The sequence below is a fragment of the Emydura macquarii genome, unplaced genomic scaffold, assembly GCF_026122565.2.
Source record: "Emydura macquarii macquarii isolate MOO-44397 ecotype Brisbane River unplaced genomic scaffold, CSIRO-AGI_Emac_v2 contig_2531, whole genome shotgun sequence".
Taxonomy (NCBI): Eukaryota; Metazoa; Chordata; order Testudines; family Chelidae; genus Emydura; species Emydura macquarii.
This window is the reverse complement of record NW_027132668.1, coordinates 6,953,934-6,981,640: the sequence shown is the minus strand read 5'-3', so window position 1 is coordinate 6,981,640 and position 27,707 is coordinate 6,953,934. Positions and strand designations below refer to the sequence as shown.

Below are 27,707 nucleotides of genomic sequence, written 5' to 3'. Positions count from 1 at the left end.
GTTCTGTGGTTGAGTGCCAGACACACGTGGCAGAATGCCTGGAATCGTTTGGTTGATAGAAACACTCTTGAACTCGTAGAGTCTCTCAGGGTCCCAGTGGACTTGATTCTTTGAGTTGGAACCAGTGTTGACTTCCTGCTGTTTAGGATGAGATCTAGATGATCAAGTAGGTGTAGTGTGAAGTGAACATGAGAAAGGACTTCCTCTCTGGACTTGCCCCTCAGTAATCAATTGTCCAGATACGGGAAGATATGAATTCCCTTCTTCCTGAGGTTACCCCACACATACACTTGGTAAAACCTGCAAGGCAGAAAGTAAGCAAAAGGCAGCATGGTGTACTGGTCGTGCTGGCAGCCATGACAAAACTAAGGAACCTCTTGTGGTTCCAGAGAATTGCTATGTGGAAATAAGTGTCCTGCAGTTCCAGGACAGCAAACTAGTTGTGATTTAAGTCAGGGAGGGTAGTTGATAGGGTGACCATAGGGAATCTGATGTATTCGATGTATGTATTGATATCATGGAGACTGAGGATAGGTCTCATCCCTCCTTTGGGCTTGGGGACCAGGAAATACCAGGAGTAGAGCTGCAGGGGGCCTCCTCTATAGCTCCCAAAGCCAGTAAAGCCTGAACCTGCTCAAGGAGCAGTGTCTCATGTGGGGGTCCCAGAAAAGGGATGTGGTAGGGGTGGGTGGAGGGATGGAGAGGAACGGTATGGCATATCCTGATCTGAAAGTGCTTAGGACCCAGTTGTCTGTTGTAATCAAGTCCTGAACACTGTAAAACTAAGCCAACCTGTCCCCAAACAGATTGCTGTCCTCGATACACAATGGGCATTTGCTAGGAACCGGGAGTGGAGGGGTCTGGCTGGTTAAACCCAGAACCAGAGGACCTTCTCTTCTTACGCTGCACAGGAAAGGAGGATTGTCCAAAATAATGTGCAGAGGTATTGCCATAGTGGTTGCTATCATGGCAGCTCTTAATGGCTGGACTATATCCTCCCAAAGCACGCAGAGTATTTCAGGAGTCTTTAAAAGAGGACAAGGTTTCATCATCTTTTTTTAAAAGAAAACCCAGCCATCACCCGGTAATTCCTCAATGGCCTGCTGCTGCGTGCCAGGCGCAATGGCAGAATTCTGCAGCTGTGAGGCTTTCCTCATAGTCACAGCTGCTGCCATAATTCTGGCTGCTGCACTGAGGGCTTGGCCACCATACGGCCTTCCTCACTGCATGCCATACATTCTTCCCTAGAGGGTTCTGGCAACTTGTTAGATGGCTGCCCAATTGAAAAAGTCATATTTAGAGACCAATGCCTGCTGATTCATGTTGTGCATTTGACTTGTACCTCCCCTGCTGAGCATTGTCATGTGCTGCAGTCACCACCAGGAAGTTAGGGGCTGGGTAGGAGTAGAAACATTCACACCCTTATGTGGGAATGAAGTACCATTTCTCCAACTGCTTTGCCATAAGGACAATGAAGCTGGGGTATCCCGGAGGGCCTTTGCAGGCTCCAGGAGAGCCTCATTTATCGGGAAAGCTACTCTACCTGGAGTTGATGGTTGGAGAATATCCAGCAGCTTGTGTGTGTTCTCCTGCAGGAATTCTGCCTGGATACCTGAGGTGTATGGCTACTATCTCAGGAGGTCTTGGTGTGCCTTAAAGTTCCCAGCCAGTACTGCACTCGATGATGGGATCTGCCACCAAGACAATGGTGCCAATGAGTGCACCAACTTCAAGGAGGCCTTCGGTGCCAGTTCCAACCTCGGCTCCACAGTCTGAGGCCCAGGTGGTGCAATGGACCCAGTGGCTCTGTGACATCGCCAGAAGGTGCCAGGAGCACAACGGAGGATGAGCTGATAGAAGCCATAGCACTGGAGAACTCGTGAGCTGGCTGAGAGTCCAGTAGTGAGAGGCAAAGCAGGTCTGATGCCACCTGGTCAGGCGTCAGTGTGGAGAACATCTGGAGCCAACGTCATTGGTACCAGACTCAACAGACGTCCCATGACTGGAACCAGAGTCGACACAGCGTGGTACTGGGGAGCAGTTGGATGAACCTGCTCCATCCTGCATGTCAGAGGTCGTGGCGTGCTGGTCAGCACTCCTCCTAGAAGCGGAAGAGGCGTCTCCCTGAGGCCTGAAATGGTCCTGATTCATTTTATGGGACCTCTTCCTGGCTGCACCAGAGGAGAGTGACCGACCCCTTTTCCTTTTGGGGGAGACACCAGAGAGGCATCATTTGCTGGTTCTGCAAGCGAATGCCTCTTGCTACCTGAGTCCTCTTTGTGACTGACCTGCAGATGGCGCAGCTCTCTGCAACGTGTCCTTCACTGAGACACAAGCATCTCATGTGGGGTGATGGCCCTTCTACATGATGGAAAATGCTTGAACTTTGTTAAGGGCTTCCCAAACAGGCCCACCAATTCCAGGCCCCAGGGCAGAACAGTCTACGGCCTCCCTAAAAAGGGATGGCTGAGGTCCTAGTGGGCTTTTGCTGGATTTTACTTAATTATGTGTCATGCAGGTTCCTGGGCTGCTGAGGGGAGTGGTTTCTGCTACTCGGCTTCCTTACTCCCACTGTCGGCAAGCCTGCTGCCAAATACTCTACTAACACTTAAACTATGAGTAAGGTACTACTCAGAAAACAGAGTGAAAGTGTGAGGTGACGAAACCCTACAGAGCTCTGACTCTAGCCACAATCAGCACGAAGGAATGGAAGAGGTCGGAGGGATGCTGCCCTACACAGCCAGGGGAGGGGTTACAGCCACAGGGTGTGAGTGCCTGCGAGGTAAAGTTCTTTGGCTCTGGTGCACTGGGCATGCACAGACCCACAGGGAATACACAGGTGCATGTACTCGAAGAAGAGCTAATGTTTGATCCCTTGTTGATGCCCTGAAATCCCTGACATTCTCTGCTCCCTCTGTGACTACTGGCTCCCTCGCCTTTCTGCAAGAGCACGGTTAAAAAAAAAAAGAAAAAGTTCCTTTGAGTTTGCTGCCCCTGCTCGTGTTTGTTGGCTGATCTAGGTGCTGCTACTCACAGCCCTTCCTTTCAGTGATTGACAACTGTTGCATAGGGCAGGAGCATGATGCAACACCAGAGCAGTACACTGTAAAGTCAGCAAAGTCCTGCTGGAAAGGAAGATCTTGTGGCTATAGCTCAGGACTGGATATGGGAGCCCTGAAGTCAGCTCCTAGCTCTGCCACAGACACCCTTGGTGACCTTAGGTACATCACTTAATCTCTGTACCTTGGTTCCTCAGCTGTAGAGTGGGAATAAGTGCTGTGTGGATAAAAATTCATTAGTGGTTGTGAAGTGCTCAGATACAAGTGATGAAGGCCATGAAAGTAAACAGCCTAAAGTAATAAAAAAGCCTATAAATAAATAAAACCTGTATGCCTGAAAATGAGTATGATACCCAACAGTCTTAAAACTTCAGATTCTGAAAACTGACTATGGTCATTTAATTCACCACAATTACTCTTCTGTATGTTATGGACCTTAAGGTACAAGTCAGTATAAACAGAGTAAAGAGAGAATCTGGAGTGAAGAAGAAACAAAAGCTATGACAAAGGAAATAAGTAAACTGAAGAGATGCACATTAAATATTTGGTGTTCTGCCATATAATAAACTCACCTTTGAAAAGCAAATCTACATCACTATTTTAGCCACAATTCTTAAACATTTTCCAAAATAAACAACTTCATACTCTTCTGATATTGTTAAATTTTTTTGAAGTGTGTTCATTGGCCTTTCCTTCTGTTCATGACAATCAGAGGCAGGAAGAACCGGCACCCCGAGAGATCAGATGCAAGCTTCAGTCCCCACTGGTGCAAGCTATTAATTCTTCTCCTGGAAAAAAACCAGCCTTGCTATGAGATAATCACATTGCTATGTGGAGGGAATGAATTACAGCACTAGTATAAAGGCTTACTTAGATGAGCAAACTCATGATTGAAGATGTTTAATGCATGCTCTCTATTAATCATTTCCAGTTTTGGACATGTTGTAAATACTACTACTATGCTGAAATGGCCAAATTCTTAGACATTACCCACCTCTACTACTAAGTAAATATTTTGTTCCTAAGCCAAATCTTAACTCACATTTACAGTTACCACCTCCCCATCTGATGGCACAGTAAAGACCCAATCAAATATAACAGAAAAATCAGAAATGGGAAGTGTGCCATGTTAGTTGTTTGTGAGTAAAAGTGCCTAAGTAAGTTCCATTTTCAGAAGTGACTCAGGGCTACCTCCACAAAGGGACCCAACGCCTAGATATCCAGGCACAGTAGAATCGCCAGCTCCACCTTAGGGGTCCTGGCTAAGGACCTAAGAGGAAAGGGCTCCTGGCTCCAGAGCAGGGAGTCTAGAAACTCAAGAGAACCCTGGGTCCAGCTGGGATTCTCAAGGCTTCCAGGCTCTCTGCTGCAGGGCCAGGGCTCCCAGGTCTGTAGCAGGGACCTTAGAAAGCCTGAAAGCATTCAGGGTTTCCAGGGTTATGTGCAGCAGGCAGGAGCCAAGCAGTGACTCTTTCGCAGTGGTTAGGGCACTAATGGGGGAGACAAGTTCAGGCAGAGCAGGGATTTGAAGTTGGGTCTCGCATATCCCAGCTGAGTGCCCTAAGTCAAGCCCCACACATTCATCTTCTATGCAGGGCCTTACCCTGTAGGGGTGCTCAGCGTTAGCTGCCTAAGGAGACAGTGTGTCTAGGGTAGGTCTGTGCAAAGCCACCTCAGCACTGTGTGGAGTGCTTTGTGGAGCTAGCCCATGGGAGCCTAAGGGTATGTTGACCTCCATTAGGTTGACTTATAGCCAGTGCAATAATTACTGCGAGGGTGCATGTTCACTCTGCCTTCTTTGGGGCAGTGGTGCATAGCCTCACCTGGAGCACTTCCACTAACCAAATAGGGGCTGTGGGGGGGAGCTGAGAGCCTGATGTCTCAGCTCCACAGAAAGGAGCCTTAGTTCCCGGCAAGCTGCCCCTGCTCCATTCCCCACCCGGGGTGTGGGAAGCCACTCAGTGCTTCTCAGCTCCCTGTTCCCTTTGGGGGAGAGGAGTGGAAGCATCCCAGGGTTGGAAAAAAGCCTCATGAGAGCTTTCTTTTTGGGCTGGTGGGGAGGTTGCTGGCTGAAAGAGATTTTGGTGCTGAGAACAAGGACGCTGTTTGGTTGCTCCTTTGTTCAGGGAAAGAGAATTTTTGTACATTGTTTGTAGACAACCAAGATTGCATCAAAGCTACCAGACTCTTCTCCCAACTGCAACAATGCACAGCACCCTGCATTTTGACTAGCTGCTCAAATTAAAAGGGGTAACAATATTATATCATATATATTAAATTCATACATAATAATTATACATATTAAACTATTATTAAATTAATTACATTAATTAATAATTCAATATATAACAATATTCTAAGGGGTAACAATAATGCCTATAGTCCTAAGATATTTTTCAGTATCAATATGATTTTTTAAATAAACAGTTGCATATCCCTTAAAGTTCCCTCTGATATACTGACTTACCTGGGCAACTAAAGCATCCTCTTGCAAAAATATATGCTTTATTCAGTTGCCTAGATGCAGGGCGAATTGCGTGCATAACTTCTATTAAGACTAACTTGGGTGATAAGTGTAAAAATGTCTATGCACGCTATGTCAGTCTTAAAGTGTGCTTTAATAACAGCAAAGTGATGTGCACATTACATGTGCACGAGAGTTTTAACTATAGGGTTTTATTATTTAATATTGATATGATACATGCCATAAACACATAATACAGTATAGCTGCAAACGTCTATGTAATCCATTACTGAAGATGTTTTGTTTTTCTTTAATTACAGCCTGCAAGCAATTTTCCAGCATCATCATCTACTGATATTTCTTTATCTGATGATACTCAGCCTCCATCTCAGTCCAGCTCCACCTATGGTCTGCCACCCAATGCCCCACCACTATATACACCAACTTACTTCCTGCCAGAAGAAAAGCCCCCACCATATGCACCGTAGAACACAGAATTACATTTTAACTGATTATTCTTAAAGACACCTTTGGAAACTCTGAGCTGCATAGGCAGCAGCCTATTAAGGAAACTGTTTTGTGTGCTATGACTGTTCCACTTTTAACCCCAACTCACTGTGAGCTGACCAGAATCCAGGTGTATCACCAGAGGAAGGTCTCAGTCACCACACAGTTTGCATGTAGGCATTTGGGACATTGCTTTCTGGTTAACATGAACATGATTTTCTTTCTCAGCATAATACATAGTGATGTTTTTCACTAGAAGAACCAAAGAAAGACACTTTGGATACTTGGTTCCATTTTCATAAATCAGTATGGAAGGCTTTGTACTTTTGAATTAGAACTCTTATAGTCTGGTGGATACAAGTGGGTAGTCTGGATGGAAAGAAACTAGGTTTTCTTTCCCTTATACTACTCAATTAATAGCCCCTTTTTGGTAAAAAATGTCATTCCAATAAATATAGTGAGACAATTATTTGTGTTTGTATATTTATACTGCACCTAAGTCGGTGTACACATCACAAAAAAGAGAAAGGAAAATTCAGAGGTCAAGTATCCCAGTTAGTCTTGTACTATTCTGAAAAGTAAGGTTTGAATATAAAATTTTATTTGAACAGGGCTATTATAATTCTGTTTGACTTGTGTACCAGTTCAGTTAATGCTAACAATGATAAAATGTCATATCAGCGAGATAAAGGTGCAATTTCCAGCTAAGTATTTAACGTACATATATACTTAGTATAGTATTAAACTCTGTATTTTTCCATATACTGTAAAAGGCAGATGAGACGGTGGCAAATGATTCCTTTCCTAGTAAAGGCAAAAAGAAAAATGCTGCATGTTGACCTCAATTATTTTTATTTAAATAGACACTTGTCCAGTAGTTTGGAAACTGTTGCAATGCATTGGTGAATGCTCAGAGTATTCCTTTTTGGGGTTTTTCCAATCCAGCCTCCCACTACATGGAATTAAAAAATACATATACATATGCAAATACATACAGTGACTCCTGTGGAGGTAGTAGCCAAAAGAAATAAGTGATCTTGCACTCCCTCTGCTGGATGTGTATCAGTAAGTAGCAAGCACTGTTCTCAGCTCTACGCTGCTACAATCAGTGATGACAGTGCTTAAACAAGGGAATTAATTAATTAATCAATCCCTTAGTGGCTGATTCCTCCTGCAGCACCCATAATGTGTCAGTGTTCTTTGCCACACCAGGACCATGGGACAGCATGGGAAATGTAGTTTCCTCCATAGACATAGCTCATTAGGCAGCAATTAATCCAGTGCCACATTGAAAACTTAAAAAAAAAAAAAAAAATTCCCAAAAGTCAAAGTGCAAAATTGGAAGGGAACGTATTTTATCCTTACGCTTTTAAGCAGCTGTTACAGTCAAAGAAAATATAAAAATCTATTAAAAATACTAGATTGCTTTCCTTCAAAGGATGTGAACATTTGAACAGCTGAAATCACAACAAAAGATTGTAAAATTATGTTGTAAATTTCCATCCATCAGTGAGTTTTCTGTTGATGTACTGCACTACTGAAAAAAAACCAGAATTAAATATAAAATATGAAAGATTATGCAAAATGGATCAGAGAAACCTACCAATTCAGTTCAGAATGGTTTCTTAAAATGATCAGGTCTAGGTTTTGATCCACTGTAGAACACCTGCAGAGACAACTTACATGAGTAAGGCAAGAAGAATTTTGGCACTCATGCAAAAAAAAAAAAAAAAAAAAAATCAAGGCTGAGAGAAGGTTGTTACTTTCAATACACATGAGCTAGTGATTTTAGTTTATCCTAAGTGCTTGAATTTCCATGACTGTATAACATAAATACAACAAACAACAGATCAGTTCTTCAGGCACAAAATAAATTGCACATACATCCAGTTTTGCATAATGTGAATTCTGGCTGGTTAGAAGTATAAAAGGCACATGGAGTGAACTCTACGTTTTAGAATGGACGGATTAACTTCAGTGGCTCAGTCCCCTAAATGAACTGCCTCAAAAGAGCAGGGGAAGGGGAATTTTATGTACAATTGATTGAGGAGGAAGATTTGTGTCTTACTCTGACGTCTCACTGCTGTTAGTTAAAAAAGAAAAAAGTGTGCGCGAGAGACCCCCCCCATATCATCACTCACTTTCTCCCCAGTCTGAACACTGCTGTACATACAGTATTACAGATGTAATTGGTTTAGAAATAATATACAATCCCATATTCTCCATATTTTTAAGTATATGCTTCCACTGTAAATCAGAACTTCTTGGCCACATAAAATAGGTGTAAAAAGTCATTACAAACAAATAATTGGAGCAATTTTTGCATCAAAATGATGCATGTATGTCAATTATTTCAATTAACGTTTTTAAGCACAGTACACTTTATGATGTTCTCTTTCATGTAATATTGAGTGTGGAATTGCATAGCATCACCTCATCCCACAGAATTCATATTTCCAGTATCCAAAATAATTCTGGCACTGTAAATATAACTATTGACATTAACACAAAGGTCACACAGATTGTGAATCATGTCACACAACTATTTGTTTGGGAAGTACTGCAGCAACAACACAAATGCCAGATGTGAAGCTATTTTGTTAGCAGGTGCAGCTTAAATTTTTTGGTTCCTCCAATTAGTATGAAGTGTCAGGTGTCTTCCAAGCTTGTGCTTTTTTCTTTAGAGCTACTCTGAGTTGAAAGGATGGGATATCAATGTAGGAAAAGACCTGAAGTGACCAGAAAAATAATACAATAGAGAATCACCGTAGACAATGATACCTGTAGCATTCCCTGGTAAAGCTGGAAATAAGAAACCAGAGTAAAACATTTCCTAGGTCCTAGTCATGTCACCAGTTGATCCATCGTCATCTCCTCTCTAACGGAAGCAGCATCAGGAGTACTTGGATTTCCCTCCCTCCATTCCTCAAAGCGTAAGACAAATGAAATTATGCCCTTCAGAACTTTTATCTGGTCCCATCTGAATGTGCATGGACTTGAATATGCTATTTGTCCTTTAAAGTGCCAAAGGATTTATGCTGGCTCTGAAACTGCAGGCCTGACTTTTTCAGTCTTATTGCATCACCCCTGACTTACTGGTTCAGTCAATCTTGTCTTGAGGTTGCATTATCTGCAACATCAAAACACACAGATTCAATATAGTTGCCACACCTCTCTTCCAAACACATTTGCCAGTAAGGATTTTTTTCATGGGCTATTCTAGCCATTCGTATGTCCTTTACCTCAGGGAAATTCCATCTGGACAGCTTGGCTACAACTGCAAATTTATTAGTTAATCTGTCGACTCTCTCTCTCTAGCCTTGATCAGATAAAATACTGTATATAGGTACTAGAGTATCTATAAAAAAAAGATTACTAAACTTAGGGCTTCTCCATGCTCACCCTTGCAAGTCTCACAAGTGATCTGAGGTAGAAAACAGTCATTCCTTTGACTCCTTTTGTAAAATAATGCGTCACCTAAGAAATCTAGAGTTTATTAAAATAAAATCCTTGACCAAAAAGAAAATCTCAAGTCAGCTGTACTCCAAGATATCCTCACCCACACAATGTTTGAATTCTAACCTTAGCAATCTATTTATCGCTCTCAAATTGTTACTCTGATTTGATGCAAAATATGGGCCAAGTGCTGCATGGTTTTGAGTGTCTCCAGAAGTATGCCCATCACCCTAAAATCCCCTGGAGGAGGTGCTCACACCTTGCAGGAGCTGGCCCCATGTTAGTAACCTCTCTGGAGAGTGGCAACAACAGAAAGTGAGTAGGCAAAACAGACACAAAGATTTGCTCAGAGCCAGTTTGCAGCCGTGAGAAAGACAAAGTCTGAACACTCTAAAACAAGGTTGGCGAAGGTGTCTATCCTGAGGCGCCCTTGCTGGTAGCATGGAAATTAACACATTTTGTTCTGCTGCATCCGCTGGTGAACAAGCCCATTCACATTCTCAGGTAGTTCACGCTTAATCTCAAGCCTCAGAGCTCCTATTAGGCTCATGGTGAGTGAGCCATCCTAAAAATTAAGTAGCAAAAGTTACATCACTGCATGATATTCCCTGTTTGTGACACCTTCCATCACTTGTCTCATTGATTACTAGGCTTCCCTTTTAATGATTTTCTACTGACCCAATTTTTCCTCTCACTTTCAAGTGCTCCACTGACCAAGAGCCTTTTCTAAAGGTTGTGACAGCCTAATGTTTCTGGAAAGGATGTTGCAAAACAAATCCTAAACCCCTCCAAAAAACTAGCCTCCCCCACACCCACCTGAAAATGAGCTTGCTCTCTAGTCTAGAGACTATTTACAGTTTTTCAGCGGCCAATGAATACATTCGTCACTGAAATATTAATAAAATGATACTAGCTCTGCAAATCATCCACAGTCTGAAACCACATCCATCCCTGAGACATAACAACCCCCATACAGTTAAGTTAAAAAGTTTTATGTAAATATTTTATTCTTTCATATTTTGTAAATCAGAAAGCAGTGCTTGGTAATAAAAATAATACAGAAATATTATTTTTCTTCCAGTTCACTCTGATATATTACCAGGTTTTCCACACTACAGATATCTGTCTGTCTTTTACAGTCTTAACATTCACTTTAAGTATAATCTGCAGTTTTGAATTATTAATATTAGTCTTCTGAACTATTTACAAATATATTACAAACTATAAACCTCAAAGCAAAGAAATATTTCAATAATCAATTTGACTTGTGAGGATCAGTAGCTCCTACATAACTTCAGTGTTTAAGAGAAACTATACACGTAGTGCGGGAAGCTGAATAATTTATGTCTTTAAAAAAAAAAGAAAAGAAAAGCATTGAAAGTTTTTTCCAATATAAAACTTTTATATTGCAGTTGTACCTATTGGCCAGTCTCAGTTGGAGGACAAGAATGTGATGTGATGTCACTGTGCTTGTAAAAAGCCTCATCTAAGTCCAGTGCCTTATTATTCATCTTCACAGTCATGCAGCCACGGTAGAATGCAGTCACTGGAGTGGAAGTGACAGGTACATCTGTGTGAAAGGGGAGGAAAATTTCTTTAACTTCCTTAGCTTTCAATAAACATCATCCCTACCAAGTTTAGACAATGGGTACCTGGATTAATTCAAATACATTCACATTTCCTCTCCCCCCTTCTGCATCCTTCCATTCCACCCTCCCGGAAAGCAGAATGCAAGAACACTTTGTTTCATATTTAAGGCCTTTTTTTGAAGGGCACCTCATGTGAGCTTCTATTTCTGCACACACAAAAAGAGGCCCCAGACCAGATCCTCAGCTGATGTAAAACAGCACAGATCCATTGACTTCAATAGAGCTATGCCAGTTTACATCAGCTACAGAGCTGGCCCCACATTTTGAACATTAGGCCCTCATTGCTTTTCCATTTCAACTTAGATTCATAGACTTTAAGGCCAGAAGAGACCATCAAGATCATCTAGTCTGACCTCCTGAACACAGCAGGCCACAGAACCCCGCCCATCCACTCCTGTAACAGACCCACAAGCCTGCCACAATAACAGATGCAAAACCTACAAACGTATCTCCATAGCTAGAAATGACACCCCCCCCATAACATAATGTATGCAGGCACAACCTTTCAAGATCCATAGATCCTACACATGCCTATCACAACCCGTGGTGTAGCTCATCCAGTGCACTAAATGCCTCAGTAACAACTATGCGGGTGAAACCAGACCATCACTACGCTCTCAATTGAGTTCACAAAGGACAATGATGAAAGACAAAAACTCCCCATCACCTATGGGGGAACTCTTTTCACAAAGTGATCACTCTATATCTGAGCTATCAGTCCTTCTAAGAGAGCCTTAGTGGGCACAGAAAACCTTTTATTCAATGCCCACTAGTAGCCATGTAAATATTGAAGCTGGAAAAGAGAGAAATTTAGCGCATGCCAATAAATGAGAAGAAATTAGTTGATATTATTATTATTATTATTACTAATTTCTGTAATTCTATCACAATATCTCCTTGAATACAGAGATTAAAAGGCAAAAAGCACACAATAAAACTGTTAAAGGAAAGTTTAATGAGATGTGTCCTCTTTCATGCCTTAAAGGTCATTAACTTGTCTGTCTACATCTGAAAGCTAAACTAATCAAGTTGGTTATGGAACAGAAAGCAATGAATTGTTCAAGAATTATTTAATCTCGCAATGGTGTGGAAAGCTGGGTAAACCCCATCTCCCCCTCGAAGCAAGGAAGACTAGATCTACAGGATTCTCCCATGACATTAACAATACTTTCCTGGCGATTATGTGAAATTCAAACTTATCCTGTTGGATACACACAAAGCCAAATTCAGGGTTCATGTACCCAGGCACAACTCTACTGAATTTGGCAGCTCTAAATTTGGTCCACAGACTTTTGGGCTTCAGAGTGGACAGAGAAGCACCTGGTGCCACACCTGAGAGTCATGAAACAGATTTGCTTTTACACACTGTATATTGTTCAGCTTTTTAAACAATACCTTGTAGCTAGGGTTTGGGGCATTTTCTGTAGTGACCTGCTAAATTAGCATAGTTTAACCAACTTTATTTCATGCTTTTCCCTATTTGCCGGATTTAAAACAACAGGATTCTTAGGCTGGGATGCATTATAGGAAACTAAACAAAATTCTAATCTCAGAAGAATCTGACTGAATACCTGGTCTAGGGTAACAGAGGTCAGGGGGAAATGGGCAATGAGCAACATAGGCACAGGAAGAGCAGAATGACATGAACGACGCTGGGAATTTTAAGATGGTATATAAATTAATTTCATTGCATTATCATTATATATGCAGCTTATTAGTAAAGAATTTATTAGTATCCACAGTAAATCTGATAAATTGGGATGGATGGACCTCAGAAAAGTTGATTGCAAATCCAAAGATTTGGACTCTTCGCTAAAACTGTTTAGTCTGTACATTGATGGAACATTTTAAGAAAATTTGTTTGAGCAAAGTTTGAAGTAAGCTGGGATTCAGCAGAATTTAATATACTGTATAAAACAATTGTATTGAAGTACAGTGATCATTAATAAATTGTTGCCTTTTTCCCTCACAATTCCAGATAATGCTTCCTCCATATCTGATATATTACCTTTACTTAATATGGGGAATACGGCTAATTCCAGGCCAGATTATATGTTTATTTAAGGCAAATGAAAAAATATTAAGAGTGACTACTGTTTGGGACGTTTTCCACTTCTGGCTGAAATAAAAAAACATAGGAGGAGGAGGGCAGGAAAAAAAATGAAAACAACCCAGTGTCAGGCCACACTAACAAATGACAAAAAAATTTCAGTTCAGTTAGAGTTCTGGCTGACCATCTGGTTCGGTTATTTAGTCCAGGTTAGTTAGCCCATCCCTCTTGTTTAAAAGTTTGTAATCTTGTCATTTGTGAAACTGTTTTAACTCAAATGTTAAGGCTCCATCCCTGGACTCAATGGAAGAGAAGGACCACTTTCTGAGCAAAGCAGATCACAAAAGGAAGGAGACAGCTAACCTACCTGTATCTCTTGTAGATTTAGAATGCATTGGATTTACTTTACAAGAGTCAACCCCATCAATGGCTGGAAGTTGAAGCTAAACAAATTTAGACTGTAAATAGGGCATACATTTTTAACAGTGAGAGTAATTAACCACAAGGACAATTTACCAAGGATTGTGGTGGATTCTTCATCCCTCACCATTTTTAAATCAATGTTGGATGTTTTTCTAAAAGATCTGATCTGGGAATTATTTTGGGGAAGTTCTGTGGCCTGTGCTATACGGGACGTCAGACTAGATTATCACAATGGGCTCTTCTGGTCTTGGAATCTATGAACAATAGAAATGGTTGCAATAGCGCAGATTTTAAAAGCGTCCTACAAAATGGATTCTTTGCCATAATGACCTGCTGTTACACTAGACAAGATAAAGTTACAGAGCATTTAATCCTCCTGCTTCAGGGCATACAGGGATTGCTAGGTGAGTCAGGAAAAAAACTTCTACCTGATATAGCCTTGAATAATTTGAAAAATAGCTGTCATACCACTTAAGCATAAATGAAAATGTTCTTGATGCAATGGGGCAAGAGATGCATCTGCAGAGACATGGATGTTTGGAGACATTTCTGTTAGTGGGATTTATAATGTAAATAGTGTAAATAATGTTTCCCCACAAACTCCACCTCTTGTGACATTGGATGAGCTTCCATTGATTAAAGCTCTTTCTACATTGCAAGCGGATGCTCAGACAGTCCATGGAAGAGAGACCAAATTTAAAGATGCCATTTACACAGACCTAGAGGAGAGCCCTATTATTAATATTAGGAATAATATAAGCATGCTAGAACTAATCAGAAATTTCCAAATGTCGACTTTTCGATTAAAATGTTCATAGAAATGTTGATTGAAAAAAAACTAACATTCTCCTCCGGCACTCCCTTTATTTAGCCAGCTCTATACAGCTAATCAACATTTCAAATTTCAAGAAAAAATGGGGACATTTTCATGGTTTTTTTCTCTCCATTGTTTGATCAGCCCTAGCACGGGTACATACTCCAGTTAGAGCTTATGCTGCACTGAAAGGCCAGTCTAGAAATAAAACTACTCTAGAGAGCTTTAGAACAACGGAAGCTTTTGGTGCTAAGTGTGTGATAGACACTTCCTAACTTTTAAGAGAAAATCCTGCCCTCTGCTGAGTTAGTGGTGGAAGAAAACTTTGGTTACCTCCTACTGGTGCAAAAGCAGGGCAAAATTGAAGTATGACACTCTGCTAAATTCTAGATTAAGGGACTGGCTACCGCACCTGCCAACGCACGAGAGCCCCAGGAGAAGGGTGACCATACGCCCCATTTTGGCCAGGACAGTCCCCTTTTTAAGGCCTGCCCCTGACGTCCCGACTTTTTTGTCCAAATGCCCAGTTTTACCAAAAAAGTGGGGTGCGCCCCCCTCAAGGGCACACAGTGGAATGTTCAGGGGGGCGAGCGAGTGGTGATGTTTTGGGGGCAGGGGGTACAGGAGCCTGGCCAATGCGTCTCCGGTATGCCCTGCCACTCCAATCAGGGAGTGACGGGGTGTCATGTGCTCTCTCTGCAGCCCAATCAGAAGGCAGCACAGTCAGGGCCCTAATTCAAACTCTTCTCTGGCTGGGCCACGGAGCCGCAACTCGTGGGGCCCTGAGTCTAAACAGCCAAACCAGCTGGTAAGTGCCCAACTGGGTCCCGCAGCATCCACTTGTGCTGGGACACCAAGCGTGGCACGGCCTCCCTGGCAACCCCGAGTGCTCCCTGGAGCCCCTAGCCCAGCCTCATGTCCTCCCCACCCACCGTCCTTCAGGGCAGTCCCCATAGCCCTCTTCAGCCCCCCTGCTCCTGCCCCAAACAGCTTCCTTCCCTCCCCAGTCTGCCTCCAGTCACCCACTTCTGCTACATCCCAGTAGAGGCACCATTTAGGGAGTTTCAAACCACCAGCCAGGAGTGACCCATCCCATCGCTTGCTCCTCTCCCCTCACTGGCCAGGAGGTGCCCCCACCCCCAAAACCACCAAAATCTGAAATGGTGGCCCTGCACCCTGGCCTTCCCCCACCTCCCCAGGGCTGCTCTCTGGAGTCTACCCTTTGTCCTTCCCACTACCCAGAGCCTCCTTCCTCCCTCTCTCCTATCTCAGGCCCCAAAGGGGCATCACACTGCTAATTGGATCGTAGTCCAATAGCTTCACCCCCTGGCTCTGAGCCCAAAAGTACTCCCTGCTCTGCTGCCCAGATCCCAGCCCATCCCCATTCCTCTTCTACCCTGCCCCCATCTCTGCTATTTGGCTCAATAGGGGGCACAGAGGAACATTCACGGGCGCGCAGGGGATGAGTGGTGCCGCCAGGCGACTTGGGCCAGCCTTGCATAACCCATTTTCAGTTTAGGGAAAAATGGTCACTCTACTGGAACCCTCATGAGCTCTTACACACAATGGTCCCTGGGGTACCCAAACAGATGGCAACATCAGCAGAGAAGCTACAGAACCACAGCAATGAGCCCCTAAGACTTCTGACTTAGGTGGTGTGAGGTGAATGAATCACCCAAAGCTCATCACTCATTCAGTAGAGGGCCAGGGGTACCCAGAGCCTGCATTGGAGCCTGGAGTCTGGCTGCAAGGCTGGGGAGACAAAGGGAGTGAGAACCTCAGAAAGTTGGACTATACCTTCAAGAGTTTTGGTCCTTATCTGATCTAATCTCAGATCTGTCCATTATCAATTACAATGTAGGCTGCATGTGATGCTAGTTCAGTGCTCCACAGAGAGGCAATAACCACCACAGATTTTGCCAGACTGATAGTGACCCTCCTCATAGTTTTTCTGTGGACAGGTAACCTCATTTGCTGACCCAAAAATCCCAGCCAAGATTCCTATTCTTGCTTCCTCTTCTCCAAAAAGGATGATATAGTAATTCAAGAAAAACGTATTTAAAACCCCCAGTGTATCAACGTTAAGTGCCCTCCTTGCACCTACTCATGCACAACAAAATTCACTTGGACAGAAATAGAACAATTGCCTCCAAGATCTAACAAATACAGCAATCCCTTTTCCGATCACCAATACTATTATTTTTGTAGGAACCTGCATTCTGCTTTGCAGAACTTGATAATCACCTGGTAGTCCTCCCACATATGTCTTCACAGAGGACTTCAAGTATCCCTCCAAGAGATACAGACTGTCCTGTTGATGGGAATGGCTTAATTCACTCTGTCCTGCAGTCCCATCCACAGTGAGCAATAACTGTTCCTTGCTGATGAAGATGTTCACAGAGTGTTCCTGATCATCACAAATGTTTATCGCCAGCCTGGACACAACTGTATTCTCCACGGCCAAGATAACGAACTGAACAGCAAAAGAGTGCAATAAGTGAAGGCACAGACATGAGTTGAAACATATAAACTTATACTTTTCCAGTTTCATAATGCTCATATCTGCAGCTGTTTAGAAGGCTTTTTCTCAGCCACCAAAGAACTGATTATATCGACATTTCCCACCGGTGTGTCACGGCACACTGGTGTGCCGTCAGGCCCAAACACGTGTGACGTGGAATTTTTTGAAAAAGCACATGTGAGAACAAGCGGGGGGAGAGGGGAAGCCACCTTCTGATTGGTCGTCTGTCTCACTGTTGCACCGCCTCCAGAGGAGGAGCAACCAACCAGAGTTCCATCTCCCTCTCTTCCCTCCTCCCCTCCTGTGTGAACAATGGGTTGACTCCTCTGCCCCTCCGCTCCCCTTCCGCAGCTGCTAGCTGGGGGTGGAGAGAAGAGGTCCCTGGAGCTTGAGGTGTGCCGCAGCAGAGAAAAGGTTGGGAACCACTGGATTATATTTTTACTACTGAAAGTCAGTTTCTTAGCTTGCTTACAAAAGGTATAAATCTGGTGTAACTCCACTGGCTGGGTCTGATTCTCATTTACACTATGACTGCTCAACACCACACCTGAAGAACTCTGTGCAGTTCAAAACTATTAACTGCTAACTATTAATGGAATGATGTCAGATTGGAGAGAGGTCTCAAGTGGAGTTCCACAGGGGATCTGTTCTAGGTCCAGTGTTGTTTAACATCTTTATTAATGACCTCGATGTAGGTATAGAGAGCATACTGATCAAGTTTGCAAATGACACAAAGCTGGGGGGGGGTAGCCAACACTTTGGAGGACAGAGCCAAAATTCACAGGGATCTTGATAAATTGGAGATCAACAAAGACAAATGTAAAGTGCTACACTTAGGGAAGAAAAAACAAATGCACAAATACAGAATGGGGGAAGAATGACTTGGCAGCAGAACGGCTGAGAAGGATCTGGGAATTGTGGTGGATCACAACCTCAACATGAGTCAGCAATGCAATGCTGTTGCCAAAAAAAAAAAAAAAAGCTAATGCAATTTTCGGTTGCATTAACAGATGCATAACATGCAAGTCATGGGAGGTGATAGTACCGTTCTACTCAGCACTGGTTAGGCCTCAGCTGGTGCACTGTGTCCAATCTGGGTCACCTATCTATAGAAAGGAAGTAGAGAAACTGGAAACGATCCAGAGGAGAGCAACAAAGATGGTCAAAGGGATGGAATGCAAGCCATATGAGCAAAGGCTGAAGGAACTGGGTATGTTTAGTTTGGGAAAGAGGAGATTACAGGGGGGACACGATAGTGGTCTTCAAATACTTGAAAGGCTGCCATAAAAAAGATGGAGAAAAGTTGTTCTCTCTTGCCACAGAGGACAGGACATGGGTTCAAACTACGGCACAGCAGATTTAGTTTAAATCTCAGGAAAAAATTCCTGACTGTACAACAGTGGGACAATGGAACAGACTGTCTCCAGAAGCTTCTTCACTGGAGGTTTTCAAAAGGAAGCTGGATAGCCATCTGTCTTGGATGGTTTAGACAACAACTCCTCTGTCTTGGCATGGGGTTAGACTTGATGACCTTTGTGGTCTCTTCTAATCCTATGATTCTATGAAAGCTTGACTCTCTCACCAACAGATGTTGCCTAATAAAAGATATTACCTCACCCACCTTGTCTCTCTAATATCCGATGATTAACAAAGCTTCAACAACACTGCAGAAACTACCACTCTGGCAATTCACAGGAGCTTTAAAGAGCACATACATCACATTTACACTGCTTTTCTGCTGCCAAAGTGGTGTTAAGCAACCGAAGGCTATAGCTAAACTACAGAGCTTGCAGCTGCACCACTACAGCACTGCTAGGGCAGATGCTCTAAAACGATGGGAGAGCCCCCACCAGTGGTGGTAGCAATGTCGGTGGGAGAAGCTCTCCCACCAACATAACATTATCCACACCGGCATGTAGGTTGGTGTAACTTACGTCACTCAGGGGGTGGCTTATTCACACCCCTGAACAACGTAAGATATACCAACATAAGCTGTAGTGCACACGTAGTCTAAGTGTAAATGAGAAGTAGGCTCACTGACCTCAGTGGAATTACTCCTGAACCATGACAGCAGAATCTAGCCCTACATTATGAATATAACTAATTACATTGTTTATACCATACATAAGCGCACACGGCACTTTGCAGACACTCTGGAGTTACACCTGTGTCACTTCCTTGACTACAGGAGTTATTATTGGCTTACACTACAGAAACAAATTCTCTGTACAAAGGAGTTTATAGTATACATGATGGGGTGAGCTCCCCACAGTAGTCTTCCAAGAGCTGATTTGGGCCAGGTGGGCCCAATCAGCTAATTAGGTTGCAGAAAGGGGAGTTTTAATCTGGAGGCAGCCAATTAGAGAGAGGTTCACCTGTGCAGGAACAGACAGGGCCTATGAAGCCAGGAAGCTGGCTACAGATAGGGGCTGCTGGGAAAGGCTGCAGGAAGGAAGATAGCAGTTATTCCCTGTGGAAGAGAGAGGAGGGTTCTAGGAGCTGGTATGCCCAGAGAGAGAAAAGGAACCAAAGTGGCAGGAAGCAGTCCAGGGAAGGAGCAGGAGGGCAAAGAGAGGAAGCCCAGAATTGCTGAGTTGAGGATCCCTGGACTGGAACCCAAAGAAGAAGGTGGATCCGAGTTCTCCTACCAGCCCCTGAGGGCATGGCAGAGAACTGAGGCAGTGAATGGGAAGTCTGCCTAGGACTGCTGATAGCGTTCCCCCTTCCAGGACATAGTCTGAGTGACAGCCGGAGGGCTGAGTCACGAAAAGGATGTTGCGAGTCCTGGATGAAGAGGAGCTACAGACCAGGGTCAGAGTAACAGCGTGCAAACCACAGAGCGGGAAGTCTGCCTCGAGAGCGAATCCCCAGAGTGAGCAAGAGGAGGCACCAGCACAGCGGTGAGTGGAGCACCCCGTGACAACCATATAATTCAGACAAGTATAACAAAATAGGCTCAAATTCAAGAGGTCGAGTAGATACGGTCAGCGCGGGGATATTTTCTATTGAATCAATATCCTTTATAAGGGCCAAATTTTCAAGCAAGTGTCAACCATGCCCCTAAACCTGTCCCCAAAAGACCCAGATTCCTGCATTCCAATGACATTCAAGCACATGATTTGCATACAACATTCTGAATTGGTGAATGTAAATGTACACACAAAACAGCAGGCACAAGTTTAGAGATGTTTTGAAAATGGCCCTAGAAGTTCTGATGCAATAGGAAGGGATCTTTTTTGTTATACACGAGTAGAAGATTAAAGCTTGTACCTGTTGTTTAATTTTCTTTGTGGAGTGATAGTCGATCAGAGCCAATGATAAAGGGACTGATGCTTCTTCCCCAACCAGAGCAAACAATACCCCGGTATCTGCTGCTGGCCGAATTACAGTGTTTACTTCTACTTCCCAATTCTTCTCAGATTCATTTCCAGCAGGTGGGTGCACTAGAGAGAGAGATGCATGTCAAAAAAACAGAACAACTGACCAAGTGGCAGACAAGACAACTATGGATGGATGAGCTTGTGGACAGATGTTATATTTCATTAACTCAGAAGAAAATCCAAGTGTCAGTGCATAAAATCTGAAAGGAAAATGTTACATTCCACAGAAAGGGCTGCTGCCTTTCAGCATGTCAAAAGTCAAGGTTGAGGGGTTTTTTTTTGTTTGGTTGGGGTTTTTTTTGATCAAGGAGAGAGATTCAATTGCCAGGGGCTATCAATCCATCACATTTTCAGTGCTGCTGCAAGATATGACACCCAATTTTTGAATCAGTCTTGAACTTTACAAAATGATTGAGGGATTGATTTCAATCAAATCTGACCCAGAGGAAACAGGACACTTTTACACAAACATGTCAGAACTAAAGTGAAGGAATATAAATAGAAGACATCGCTCACTATCCAATCACAAGCCAATCAGAGATTCTGTAGTCCTTTTAGCTTGCCATAAACAGACTCATACTGAACTCAGAAACAGACCCTGTTGATGCCCTTCTAGCAAATGCAGTACCTTTTTAGTTTTAGTTGATATTGGCTAGAAAGAAAGAGGCTTACATAATTTTGCTGGCCTGTCTAGACAAGATCATAGACAATATTGATTTATTACAGCTATAAATAGGACAAATGGTGTCTTTATATGCTTTTATTGCTACTAAATGAAAAAAACCAAGTTAACTGTTTATAATAAATTAATATAAATATGTAAATCTTGAGGATACATCTCTGTTAATAGTGCAGTCTCATTTGCACTTCAGATGCCAGACTCTATTTGACATTTATTGCATCTATGTTGTAAACAGAATGACAAATCACCTAATAAGATATTCTCTAATTTATACTAGCAGAATAGAAAAAAATCCACATAACGCAGCACAAAAGATTTCAGGAGACGAGAACTTGTAATCAGGTATGTCAGCATTTAAAACTTTTACCAATGTCAGTGGTCTATTCTGGTTCTTCTGTGGACATGTATAAGTGGAAGAATCAAAAACAAAGACAAATTCTAATTCCTAATTCCAAAATCTTCTAATTCCTAAATTATTATGATTAAGAGAGGGTTGGAACTAGTTAAGAGTGGCTTGAAACTAAATCCATGCCAATTTCACACAGCCTGTGTTTATGTCCTCGATATATCATTGAGATAGTGACCATGATTGATTTGACTCTAATAAATATCAAAAGTGAAATTTAGTATGGACATTTCATTTTAGGCAATAGTGAATTTCTATGTAAAGCGATGGCTACACTACAGAGTTTACAGCTGCAGAGCTGCACCGATGCTAGTGCAGACGCTCTAAGCTGACAGGAAAGGGCTCTCCTGTCAACTTAAATTACTCCAGTCCCTGCAAGCGGCAGTAGCTATGTCAGTGGAAGCTCTTCCACTGACATTGCATCGTCCACATCACAACTCAGAGATCTGAGTAAATTTAGGTGGTTTATTCAAACCCTTGAGCGACATAATTTATACCAATGTAAGCTGTAGTGTGTACATAGCCTCACTCATAAACCTAATGCACATTACGATGACTGACAATTTATTGTTTAGGAGAAGTCAAGAGTTGGAACAGCAGAGGAGTACACATCAGAAATAAATGCATTGTCAAAGCCACATAGAGGGAACCTAACCAGAATTGTCCATATAATGTTGGGTTCTAATCATCTTTATTAGACCTTCCTTTTCATGAATCCCAAATTCAGCTTCCTGCTCTAGCTGCTAGCCTTCTTAATTGGGAAACAGCTAATTTCAATTGCTTTATTTTTTTAGTACACATGATGATTTTTCCCTACTCATATAAATCATTTCAGAGAGTGTGTGTGTGTGTCTTTAAAAAAAAATAAAAAGGCTTACCTGACGAGAGGAATGCATACATTTTTACAATTGTTATTTCTGTTCTACTGGAATACATAGGTATGACAGCACAGTATGACAATGACAAAAAAAAAACACTTACTATAACTGAAATTAAATATAGCAAAACCACTGCCAGGATAGAAGGATCCTCGTCCTGCCACTGAGAAGCACTGCATCTTGTCATTCAGCTTTATTGTTTCTTGGATAGTAGTATCTTCGCCATTCAACCAGTTCCAAGCCCGCATACAACCATCTAGCCGAGGGTTTATCTGGTAAGACAGAAAAATACCTTACCTTGAGTTGCTATTCTATTATAAACAGAGAGAGGATTATGGGCAGAGAGGGTCCCACAAGATCAAACTATATCAAACCATGGGGAAAATAATGTTGCTACATTTACCAACATGCAACCACACCAGACTGACTAAGGCCCCAATCCTGCAATGACATCCATATGGGCAGACCTCTATGCCCACAAAGACCTCCACTGATGTCAGCAAAACGCCATTAGGGAGCAGGGGTATGGCTCATGCATGGACTAAATTTGCCTTTGTAACTGTGTTACCCTCTTCTACATGCTGCACATCATTAGTGCCATTTATTTCTAAGAATCACCTAGAGATTTGCAGTGTATAAACCCATATGAAACTCTTTACAAACACAGGGCCTTTATATATAATGAAGAATTACAATACACTTCATCATAACAAGCTCATGTCACACTGTGTTAAACCCGATAAGAAATGACCAAGTGGTATGCAGTGCCATGTGACAAGGGGCAGATGTAAAAGACCTATGGCTAAGAGGTAGTTTCACAGGTATCTGCCTGGTCGGTCTTGCCCACATGCTCAGGGTCTAACCAATAGCCATATTTGGGGTTTGGAAGGGAATTTTCCCCCAAGTCAGATTGGCAGAGATTCTGGGGGGTTTTCACTTTCCTTTGCAGTATGGGGCATGGGTCACATGCAGGTTTAAACAACTGTAAATGGTGAATTCTCTATAACTTGAAGTCTTTAAACCATGATTTGAGCACTTCAGTAGCTCAGCCAGAGGTTAGGGGTCTATTACAGAAGCAGATGGGAGAGGTTCTGTAGCCTGCCGTGCGCAGCAGGTCAAACTAGATGATCACGATGGTCCTTTCTGACTTTAAAGTCTATGGCTCTAAGAGCCAGAAGTTAGGTGCAACCCTACACACACATCCCGTTAATTCCAGCTTTTATTTATATTTTCAACTCTAGCATTAAAATGTGGGAAAGCCAGTAGACCAAAGTCTCCCTTGAAGGTGCTAGATTTAGTAATACCATCTCTAGTTAAGGGACAGAGAGAATTAGGGCTGGTCAACACTAGAGAGTTTTGTAAACAAAACAGTGGAGGTGTACAGACTAAAATGCTCCTCCCACCGATGTAACTCCCCTCCTATTCCAACATAATAAAACCAACTCAGCAAGAGGTGTAGGGCTTATGTCAACTTAGGGTGACAGTCTCAATGTCAATTTCACCAGCAGAGCAGTGAAATTGACAAGAAAGCCCCCCTGAGAGCTGAGCAGTTGGCCTCTGCTCCCCCCTAGGAATGGAGCGAGAAGCCCAGGCGCTTTATTTTATTTTTTATTGTATTTAAAAATAAATAAAACCCAGACTCCTTGTTCAAGGTGATAAGCTTTATATATGAGGAGGAGTCACTCAAAAGAGAAGTTGAGCAGCAGCTATTTGAACAATAACCCATATAAACCTCTTTGCACTGACTTCCATGGAAATTCTGGCTACATTAATTTAGCAGCTTCCAAAAATAGTCCCAAGCCCCAGCCAAACATATCCAAGGAGTGTCTTGACTTTCACTCCTATAAAGTATCTATCTTAATTAGGGGAAAAAATGAATTGGTTTCTTAGCTGTTACTGACTTTCATGAGGGTGGAGCAGGGGGACAAAAAACCCTACCTATCAGCCAGTAAAAAGTTGTTTATAAGGCGAGAAACCGTCTGTGCTACCATGTCTGGGGCTCACTACTAAAAATAGCTGGTAAAAAGTGAGCAGCAATGAAAGTTTGGCATGATACATACTTAAACATTAAGAATTCTGCTGGTTTACAGAAGAAAAGCTCCCCCTTCCATGCTCCAAGCCTTCAAAACACACTGGGCCTGATTTGCCTCTCATTTACGCTAGTATAAATCAGGACTTACACCACTGGGGTCTGTAGAGTTAGCCTGTTATAAGTGAAGCTAAGAGTCAGGCCCACTACACTCTGTGTACCAATGTGATTGAAGATTTAAGAGCAGTACTCACGGGTTGAATAAGGTCTTTAGTTTTAAAAGGAATGCCTCCTACTGTTAAATTCAGCTGATACAGTCCTTTGTCCAAAGTAAACAGATCTCCTGAAACAGCTATTTTCATAACCGCATCCCTGTTGACCTTTATGAACAAACTTCTCTCCAGTTCTTCAACAGAGAGCTGAAGAAATAAAATTATAAATAAGAACATTCAAAGATGGAGAGATTTAGTATCTGCAAAGTCACAAAGTACAGACACAATTAATGAAAGCCACAAGTTAAGAAAATATTTATTGTCCTGAGACCACTTCATTAACTTTTTACCATCTATTTTATATTGTCTTTTGATTAAAAATACACTTGATAAGTTAAGCTTTGCTCCAGGCAAGCCTCTTGTGCTGTCATAACAATAGAGTCCACCCACCTGTTTTATAACAAATAGAAAAAAAACCCATATTTGTTTCAAGTTGAAGCCAACATTGCAAAAGGCAGATAACACATTCTATAATGAGGGGATTAATCGTTTAATGTTTATACAGTGTTTTGGGGATGTAAAGCTCTAACTGCAACAAGTTATTCATTATTAACCTCCTATTACAGCTATGAGTGAAAAGAAAAGCTAAAAGGACAGATAAGGGAGGGCCACTTACAGGACCTGTAATTAATGAATAACACAGAAGCTTTCAGGACAGAAATGGGTCCCATCTTGGAGCAGTGATAGCTTAATAAAGAACAAAGGAGAAAGATTTCATATTTGAGAGAGTATTAAAAAAATTAGGGCTGTCAAACAATTAAAAAAATAAATCGCAACTAATAATGACATTAAAAAAATAATCGCAATTAATCGCAGTTTTAATTGCACAGTTAAACAACAATAGAATACCAATTTAAATTCAGCATGGAAGCATGTCCTCTGGAATGGTGGTTGAAGCATGAAGGGGCATATGAATATTTAGAATATCTGGCAATAAATACCTTGCAACACCGGCTACAACAATGCCATGCGAATGCCTGCTCTCACTTTCAGGTGACATTGTAAATAAGAAGTGGGCAGCATTATCTCCCATAAATGTAAACAAACTTGTTTTGTCTTAGCCATTGTCTGAACAAGAAGTAGGAGCAAGTGGACTTGTAGGATCTAAAGTTTTACACTGTTTTGTTTTTGAGTGCAGTTATGTAAAAAAAATTCTACATGTGTAAATTGCACTTTCACAATATCTAGATTGCAATACAGTACTTGTATGAGGTGAATTGAAAAATACTTTGTTTCTTTTTTACAGTGCAAATATTTGCAACCAAAAATAATATAAAGTGAGCACTGTGCACTTTGTAGTCTGTGTTGTAACTGAAATCAGTGTATTGAAAATGTAGAAAAACATCCACAAATATTTATAATACATTTAAATTGGTATTCTATTATTGTTTAAGTGTGATTAATCGGGACTTTTTTTTTTAATCTAGTTAATTTGTTTTGTGTTAATCGCTTGATTTAACTGCAATTAATTGACAGCCCTAAAAAAACCTGTATATTTTATACAGTGCTTTTCATTCCAAAAGGATCTCAAAGAGCTTTACAAACTATGGCTCCGAGTCCCCAATGACATATGTCCAGGCAGATCACTGTGCCCATGCAAAACCCAATGGATTTCTGTGCCCATGCAAAACCCAATGGATTTCTGTGGCGCGCCAGGTAGGCACAAGGATTTGCCTGCATGCATCTCCTTACTAGTGTTGACTTGGAGATAGAAGATAATTTGTTTCAATGAGAGTAAGGGAACTGAATGACATTATTTGATATGGTGGAAATATTAACAAGCGTCTACGGGTTAACATTAATACACTACAGAATAAGTTTTTCCAACTATTCTTTAGGAAATAATCCTTCCCCCTAATTTCTCTTAAACACATGAAATCTGAAGGGACATTTATAAATAATAGTTATTTCAAGTCTCCCCCTGCCCCCACTGCCCCAGAAATACTAATACCCTTGACTCTTAGAGCATTAATCAGGAATTTTTTCCCACCAAGTCTCCAAGAAACACATAACTTGAAGAATTTAAATTCAAAGGGTCCAACAGGAAAAACAAATTAATAACAATTAAAGGGAAAGGGAAAAGAAAGGCACAGGAGAGAAGATGCATACATAAAATATCAAATCTTTCAAAGATCATATTGCAAGTTTTCTTGTTGATTTTGTCACATATGGTAATACCCAGGAATATGAAATTTCTATGAGTGTGAAGAAGAATCCACAATCTCCAAAATGATTGCATCTTCTTGCAATATTCTTGGGATTCATATTATTAAGCAGATAAGTAAGCAGACATCAAAATGTTTTTAACAGGCTCCCCATATATTTACTAAGGAAACAGACCATTTTGTATTTAAATAGACACTCTTCATAGTTTAAAAAAGGACAAAGTGACAGAGCTCAGCCATATCTTGCCGTAAGTCTCCTGTGTGCTACTCCAGTGGTACAAAGGTGACAAAGCTGCCCTTCAAAGCCAGCTGAAGCTAATACATACACACACCCACATGAGTCCTCAGATAGCATAAAGATAGTTCTATACCTGGGCCCCTTAGCCACTGTGGCTGCTTAATTTACTCTAGAGGATGAATCAGTGAGGATTTTGTGCAGAAGCAGTAAAAAGGAAAGGTGGCAATTCAGCCACATGTGCAGCAGAGATTTGAGGATATACTGTATCCTCTTCAAGGAGGTGCAGTAGCCAAACCTCTCTAGTGCCCTTGGAGGTATCATTCCTGCCAAAGGCACAATGCCTCCTAGACCTCCAACAGAGGCAGTGCACACCTCTACGTGGTCCCCTACACCAGGGTTTGGCTTATTGCTACACTCAAGTTCTAGAGTTGAAATGTTGCTCTTACACCCAAGTTTATTTTCTTTTTTAAAATTAATTTTAAAATGAGTAGTGAAATAAAGCCCCCATTCACCCACCACCATGCTATTGTAGTGCAAAATGGGAAGAAGGCTGTGCATATTCTGTACTGTGCCTGCAATCAGAGATTGCAATTAATACCCTGTCTAGATGAAGAATATGCCCTAACGTGCTGTATATAGGCTAATGTTTTAGTTGAGCCCTGGAACACCAGATTTAAAAAATCCCAACAGTTTCATTTCCACCTTTAAATATAA

The 27,707-nt window shown here is 41.9% G+C and overlaps 2 protein-coding genes across 7 annotated transcripts in view; one reads left to right on the top strand and one right to left on the bottom strand.

Moving 5' to 3' along the window:
* Positions 1-6,215, top strand: part of TMEM255B (transmembrane protein 255B) — a 130,045-nt gene extending 123,830 nt beyond the window's left edge. For 2 of the 3 annotated variants that reach the window (XM_067563646.1, XM_067563645.1), the window contains exon 9: positions 5,844-6,215. In XM_067563646.1, coding sequence (XP_067419747.1) covers positions 5,844-6,011 — 168 coding nt within the window. In that variant the 3' untranslated portion in view covers positions 6,012-6,215. Of the gene's footprint in view, positions 1-1,595; positions 1,652-5,843 lie in introns of those variants that run through there. The other variant, XM_067563647.1, reaches the window with a different exon arrangement.
* A 2,431-nt stretch (positions 6,216-8,646) lies between these two features.
* GAS6 (growth arrest specific 6) overlaps positions 8,647-27,707 on the bottom strand; it is a 61,319-nt gene continuing 42,258 nt past the window's right edge. For all 4 annotated transcript variants that reach the window (XM_067563641.1, XM_067563642.1, XM_067563643.1 and 1 more), the window contains 5 exons: positions 24,573-24,737; positions 22,393-22,561; positions 20,214-20,386; positions 16,667-16,895; positions 8,647-11,056 (listed from right to left, as the gene is read on the bottom strand). In XM_067563641.1, the coding sequence (XP_067419742.1) occupies positions 10,905-11,056; positions 16,667-16,895; positions 20,214-20,386; positions 22,393-22,561; positions 24,573-24,737 (888 nt within the window). In that variant the 3' untranslated portion in view covers positions 8,647-10,904. The remainder of the gene's footprint in view (positions 11,057-16,666; positions 16,896-20,213; positions 20,387-22,392; positions 22,562-24,572; positions 24,738-27,707) is intronic.